Consider the following 6,776-nt stretch of genomic DNA (forward strand, 5'->3'; position numbering starts at 1 on the left):
ATGACCAGGAATGAAAGTCTCAATGGTCATCTATTCTTTCTTTAAAACTTCTTACATAAAAGCACAAAATTTTTGGTGAATCATCATTAAAATAATCACGTCCCAAATACAGAAATAAGTTGTAAGGTAGAGAGTCCATGACAGCAAGGAAAAAGGCAACTAAGTCTGACTGGCTTTTGGGCCATATCGTCCCCCAGAGTCGTCGCTTGACAACCGTGTTGATCCAGTGTCTTGGCTGGATGAAGAAGTCCTCCAGATACGGGACAAAGAATGTTCCTGACTCTCAGCGTTGAGCTGTTAAAAATAAAGAGAGCAGTAGTTTTACGCTAAATTGTTTTAGTTTGTTAACTTTTCCCTCACTTCTTCACGATGCAACTTGTGAAATTTCCACTTCACTTGTTTTGGCTTCGAGCCCTAAATAAAAAGTAGCAAAGGTCTCCTTTCTGAGGATTAAAATTTTTACCTGTTTTGTTATGGTTCCTTTGTTTTGCTTTTGCTTTTTAAATCAGTTCTTGCTGTTAAGAGGTTCTGTTTTTAGCCCTTGGAGGGAGTTCCTATCGGTGAGCGCGTGGGTCTCTCTGACCCTCAGGCCCTCCCTTTGAGGAGCAGCGCCGTCAAGGGGCTGCACATGTGATTCTAAGGATAGGGAACACAAGGGATTATATTCCTTATCTCCAAATAACTCGAGTGTGACCGGAAAGTTTCTGGTCTTGATCACAGAACAGAACTATTCTGCTTCATATAAATGGCGGCCGTAATCACAAAATGAAGTGGGAATTAGTTTGCTTGCATTTGCTCTGCAGACTCCGTAGCATCTGCGGGTGTCGTCCAGACTCTGGGTGACTTCCCGTCTGTCTCCGCCACGAACCTCCTGGTCCCCGTGCATCCCCTGCCTTAGGGCTGCCAGTGTCGCGGTGAAATGTGTGCCTCCTGTGTGGGTCTTCACGTCTAGAGGGTGAATTTGTCAAGAACCAAAATTGAGTCGTGTTCTTCCTAGTGACCGGAGCTGACACAGCCCCCGCAGGGAGCCTGGAGCCCCCGTGGCCGTGCTGCTGCTGTGTGGCTCCCGCCGCCAGGAGGGCAGGAGGCCTGTGTCCCCCGCACCCTCCCCATCGTCGGGGCGGCTTCATCCATGACCGAGTGGCCGATGACCGTTCCCTTGCCGTTGAGTCAGGGCCATGGCGTCTGCTGCCGGCACCTCCCTGGTCACGGCAGGCTGCTTCCCGTCCCCGGCTGACGTTTCTGGGCCTCTGCTGGGCCGTGGCTCTTCCCTGCTCTTCACATGTCCCTCCGCCAGGCTCCCAGACCTCCCCAGCTGCCAGCAAAACACGTCCTTCCCCGTCTGGGCTCCTGATGGCACCAGCCCGGCCGAGTGATAGATCCCTAGGGCACAAGCTGCCTGCCTTTTTCTCTGCTGTGTTGCATTATTTATTGCATTAAATGTGTATAAATTGAATACAATATAAATCAGCTTTTTGAAGAAACTGGTCAGAGGACCGTCTTGTTAAAAATTCTTCCTCTGTGTTGGTCTACAAGCAAACACGTTCATTCCAAAAACTGTAGGTTTAAACAATGCATTTATCCCTGGAAGTTCAGTTTAGGAAAGGGGCTGCCTCCAGATTTACATTTATTTTAGATCTGTTTCCCCTTCTTTGCACTGACCTCCCTCCTCGTCTCCTAGGGCGCTGTCTTTACCCTGGAGCCGGAGGACGAGGAGCGCCCCGCCGGCGCCGCTGAGGACAGCAACGACATCTACATCCTGCCCAGTGGCGCCTCCACGCTCGCCAGCCCCCCAGAGTCTCCGACAACCGCGACGGCGTCCTGGCAGGCCGAGGGCTTCCCCGTGTCGCTGTCCAGCAGCCAGAGCTGGCGCACCGAGAGCCCACCGGTGTCCCTGGGTCCCGAGTCGTGGCAGCAGGTCACGGTGGACCCCGAAGAAGTCAAGAGCTTGGACAGCAACGGGGCTGGAGAGAAGAGTGAGAACAACTCCTCCAACTCCGACATCGTGCACGTGGAGAAGGAGGAGATTCCCGAGGGCGCGGAGGCGGCGGCCGCGGCGGCCCCTGCCCTGATGGCGGCCGGGGAGCCTGGCCCCGAGGGGTCAGCCGGCCAGACAGCCAGTCCCACGACATCTCTGTTCGTGGAACTTGCTGAAGAAGAGGCGGGAGCGGCCGCGTCCGAAGCTGCTGAACTGGAGCAGGAGGGGGTCCTGCTGCTGGAGCCCCCGGTGGAGCCCCGAGCAGCCCCGCCGGGCGGAGAGCAGGCAGCCCGCGGGCGGGGTGGGCTGGGGGCAGGGCCCTCCCCGGGCGGCCCCGAGAAAGCTGGCCCCCCGCCCAAGGGCAAGTCCCTCCTGCTCTTCGGGGGGGCAGCCGCCATTGCCATCCTGGCGGTGGCAGTTGGGCTGGCACTGGCTCTGAGAAGGAAGTAGATTTTTTGGAGAGAGAAGACAAAAAGGTGTAAGGTTTTAGTTGTGTCGACCGGACTGGAGCTGCCAGGAGCTGGCTGGACATCCCTTGGATACTCCGGGGTCAGGAGGACTTGGGTCCGCAGGGCAGGGGGCCGACCCACGTGTTAGGGCTTGAGCTGGAGGCTGCGCACGCTGGTCTGCCAGGTTCAGGATCTTGTGTGTGAAGTGCCCCCTGCCTGGCGTCCGCGGCCCCTGGGTAGCTCCCGGGTGTAGGGTGCGCAGCCTCCGCCCACCAGCCCCGTAGCGCCTTCCCCAGTGGTGACAACCCCACCCCACGTGTCTCCCCGTGTTGCCAAACGTCCCCCAGGGATAACGTTGTCCCGTGAGAGCCACAGTCTCAGAGCGAGAGGGTCCCCGTGGGGGGACCTGGGGGGGAGACCCCCAGGCAGGAGGGCTTGGCTGTGGGCCCCTCGGCTGCTGGCGCGCTCCTGCCTGGAGGCTCTCGGCTCCTCTGGTCTTCCCGCCCTCAGTCCCGCAGCCCAGGTGCTCTGCCGGGTCTCAGCCGCCTCTCAGGTACTGCCCTGCCCGCCTCGCCCCAGGGTGCCCCGAGGCCCCGTGGAGAGGGCTCGCCCGATGCTTCCCGCAGTTCCCCTTGTAAAGATGCTGCCTTTAGTCTTTAAACGCACGAGACGGAAGAGACCCGGGGCCCCTGCCCGTGACCGCGGGGCAAGTTTGCGTGTTGGGAAGCTGGAGGGTGGCTTCGCTGGCCTGTCGAGGCTGCTTCCAGCCCTTTTGTCTGTGCGCAGCCTTGAGCCGACGGGGCCTCGCCGGCCAGCAGCGCCCCTCTTGCTGGGCATTGCTGTCCGTGACCTGGACTAGCGTGATTCCCCGGTTCTGGCCTCAGCCTCCTTCCCAGTCAGGCCGCTCCTCGGCGGTCTCTGCCGGGTGATGAGGGTTTCCACACGTGGGCTTACAGGCCAGGGAATCATAACTTTCCATCAGTACACAGTCTCCTAAATATCACTGAAGTAAAAAGCAGGAAAGAGAGGCTGCCCTTGGGGTTCTAGCCTGGCTCTCAGAGTTCTGTAACGGAGGCTTACACTGAGCTCGTCACGGCCCAAATGCCGGAGTGACAAACCGTAGTGACCACGGTCAGCAGGTGCCCGTGGAGACTCAGCGTAGCCTCATCCGCTGACCGCGTCCCTCACGGGGGGACCGCGTCTCTTCATGCCTGAGGTCAGTGCCACTGACGGGACACACGTGCTTGAGACAGGTCATCTCAGATTTATCCTAGTAAATGTAACAGATTACTTTTTAAATCCTGAAATTTGTAATAAAATTACTTTACCTATCCTGATCACCAAAACTTGATGTTTTAAATGTGCTTTATTTTTTAAAATTTATTTTTTTAAATTAAATATTCTTCCTAAAGCGATACTGTTTAGAAGTTGGTCAGAAAGGTCTGGAATGTGTGTGTGTGTGTCTGTGCAGCTTTACCAGGCAGTGTATCTTGCGTTCTGAGTTTTAGTGTCTTCTTGGGGAGGGATGTTGGTCAGGGTCTTGGTGTCCTTCATTGAGGAGCCAGAGGTGAGGGAAGTGGGGTTTTCCTCTGTGTGTTCCGACTGCAGCACTGGTGCTTCGTAGGGGAAGCGCGAACTGCTGAGTTGTCTTCATTCTCTTCCCTTTTATGATAGAATATTCTCTTTCCAGTGTTTACATTTAAACTCTGGATCCTCAAGCCCACTGGCTGAACGCACTGAAGCACTAACAGGAGCCGGTTCGATTCTGAGCGGCTGGCGGGAGGTCTGCGCTGCGGAGGCTGAGGTCTGCGTGCTCCACGGCGGAGGGGTAAGGTGGGGCCACGCTTTGCTCGGCAGGGACCCAGACAGTGTGGCCTTCCAGCACGGGGCTCCCGAGGGATAGGACCTCAGCGTCCCCTCTGGTCGTGGACAGGAGGGAGCGCCTAGTAAGGACTGCGGTGGTAGCGGCTCCCATGTTTTGCTGTGACGTTAAAAACTTTCTCAGCTGCACACCCCCTTTTTGTGGGGCTGGAACATGAGTCTAAGGTAGAGGGAGGAGGATCATGGGACGCAGGTGTGGAACTCAGACTCTCGCCCTTTTGTCACCCTCGTTTGAACTGTTGTTTTGGTAGGTCCTGCAGAACTCTTAACTGCTGTATTGAATGTAATGATTTCTGATCACTTGGCAAAAGCCACTGAAGGTTTCTTGAGAAAAATACCAGGATTAAAGAATGCTAGTTTACGTTCTCTGCAGTAAAGTAGTGACAACTCCGGGGCCTCAGAAACCAGTCAGTCCCAGTGTGCCTTACGGGCATCCGCACTGCCCCCAGAAAGCTTCCTAGATGGAAGGCCATCTGCTGACCATCTGGTTCGCAAAGGCTGATCCCTCCGCTCTCCTGTGTCTCTCTACCTGGGTGTGTCCTGGGGTTACAGGAACCAGAGACGCGGTTTGTGAACCGCAGCCCCTGTTCATTTCCCGTAGAAATTCATTTCCTCAGTCTCTTGCTAATATAAAAGCCATGCCTGTTCCTTGCCTTTTCCCTGAAGGCTTGATGTGGGGACAAATGTCATGCCCATAGAATTTTTAAATTATTTTAAGAGATGTTTTATAGAAATGAAAGGTATTGTAGGTAAGATTTTTTTCCCCTCTTCTCTTAATTTCTTTTTTTTTTTTTTTTTTTTTTTTTTTTTTACTGGTTTGATAGTTTGATGTCTAATCTTAAATGCTAGATTAAGGAGTTTGTACTTTATTTATTTATTTATTTTATTTTTTGACTGTGTTGGGTCTTCGGTTCGTGCGAGGGCCCTCTCCAGTTGCGGCAAGTGGGGGCCACTCTTCATCGCGGTGCGGGGACCGCTCTTCATCGGGGTGCGCGGGCCTTTCACTATCGCGGCCCCTCCCGTTGCGGGGCACAGGCTCCAGACGCGCAGGCTCAGCAGTTGTGGCTCACGGGCCTAGTCGCTCCGCGGCATGTGGGATCCTCCCAGACCAGGGCCCGAACCCGTGTCCCCTGCATTAGCAGGCAGACTCTCAACCACTGTGCCACCAGGGAAGCCCCTCTTAATTTCTTATGTCTGTTTACACAAACTTTCCTTACCAAGAATTTGACGTGGTCATTTCATCAAGAGGGGCTGTCTGGTCACTTTGTAGCAGCAGCTTCTAGCCTCTGGACCAGTTCCATGCAGGCAGTATCTCATGTCAAGTCTCAGCAACACACTTGATGCCAGAAGAACGTGTCCTCTTCCACAGAAGACCAGGATCTGCCCTTGGTGGAGCCCCCTGTTCTCCACTCCCTGCAAGGGGTCGGCTGTGAGCTGGGCTTGAGTTCAGGGAGTGTCTTTTTTCCTTTCCCGAAACAAGGGTGGTCATTATCATCTCAGCAGAGGGGCTGAGTGGTCACAACACGCCAGGGGCTGTTCGAGGGCCTCCCTCGTCACACTTCCCCTTCGCACCCCCTCGGGGTCACTACTGTCCCGAAGGCACCTGGCATCTGTGCGGCAGGTGACAGACAGAGTTTCTGACTCAGGTCTAGGGCTTCCCCGGCGTCTCCCATCCTTGTAACCTGCAGAGGTACAGGCAGGCACCCTGTCCTGCGTGGGGCGGCCCATGCCCTGGGGAGGCCGCGGTTGGGCAGGTGCTGAGCCAGCTCTGTGGGACCACACGCGGGAGCCAAGGTTTTGTCAGTCTGTCCCAGCTGCTCACCGCACCAGGGGCCTCTCCCAACGTGGACCTGGCGCCTGGCGGTTCCAGACCCGCCCCGCTGGACTAGTGTCTCCTTGGCTTCCTCGGGTGGTGTGGGGACAGGTGCCCGTCTGTGCCCCCCGGGGTGCAGGGGGGCGCCCACTCGGACACAGGCACGTCCTGGGAGCTGACGCTGGGAGCGACCTAATCGGGAAGTTAGTTGCTGAAGTGTTGATCCACGTCTCCCCTTTCTTTGCACAAGACAATAATTCCACTGTCCCTGAATCCAGACCAGCCTGTGTCTACACCGTAAGTGCTGCTGTAGTCCAGGGGGCTGTTCCCCAGGCGTCCGCAGGGCCACCAAGCCCGCCGCCCCTCCTGGCCACACCGCACCCTCCCGCGAGCTATTTAGAGCAAGTGTTGGCCTCCTTCCCCAGGGACAGCCAGAAGGTGGGCCCCTCCCCGTTAAGTCTGGACGACGATTTCTGGCGAGAGAACTGTACTAAGTGGCTGGGTCCTTGGTCAGCACCGAAGGAAAAGACAATTTATTATTTTCCTAGACCTGTGCTTTTCTTGCTGTCACAGTTGTTCATTTCCTTCTTCAGGTTAAAAGTGCCTCTTTCTACCTGACTTGTTCCTTGGCTGAGGTCTGTGTATTATGGATTCT

At 55.7% G+C, this 6,776-nt stretch overlaps 1 protein-coding gene across 3 annotated transcripts in view; it reads left to right on the forward strand.

The window, feature by feature from the left end:
• BCL2L13 (BCL2 like 13) overlaps positions 1-3,773 on the forward strand; it is a 68,363-nt gene extending 64,590 nt beyond the window's left edge. For 2 of the 3 annotated variants that reach the window (XM_082420858.1, XM_082420857.1), the window contains one exon: positions 1,682-3,773. In XM_082420858.1, coding sequence (XP_082276984.1) covers positions 1,682-2,428 — 747 coding nt within the window. In that variant the 3' untranslated portion in view covers positions 2,429-3,773. The remainder of the gene's footprint in view (positions 1-1,681) is intronic. The other variant, XR_014252536.1, reaches the window with a different exon arrangement.
• Positions 3,774-6,776: the final 3,003 nt, after the last annotated feature.

Source organism: Balaenoptera physalus (assembly GCF_965194825.1).
Source record: "Balaenoptera physalus genome assembly, chromosome: 13".
Taxonomy (NCBI): domain Eukaryota; kingdom Metazoa; phylum Chordata; class Mammalia; order Artiodactyla; family Balaenopteridae; genus Balaenoptera; species Balaenoptera physalus.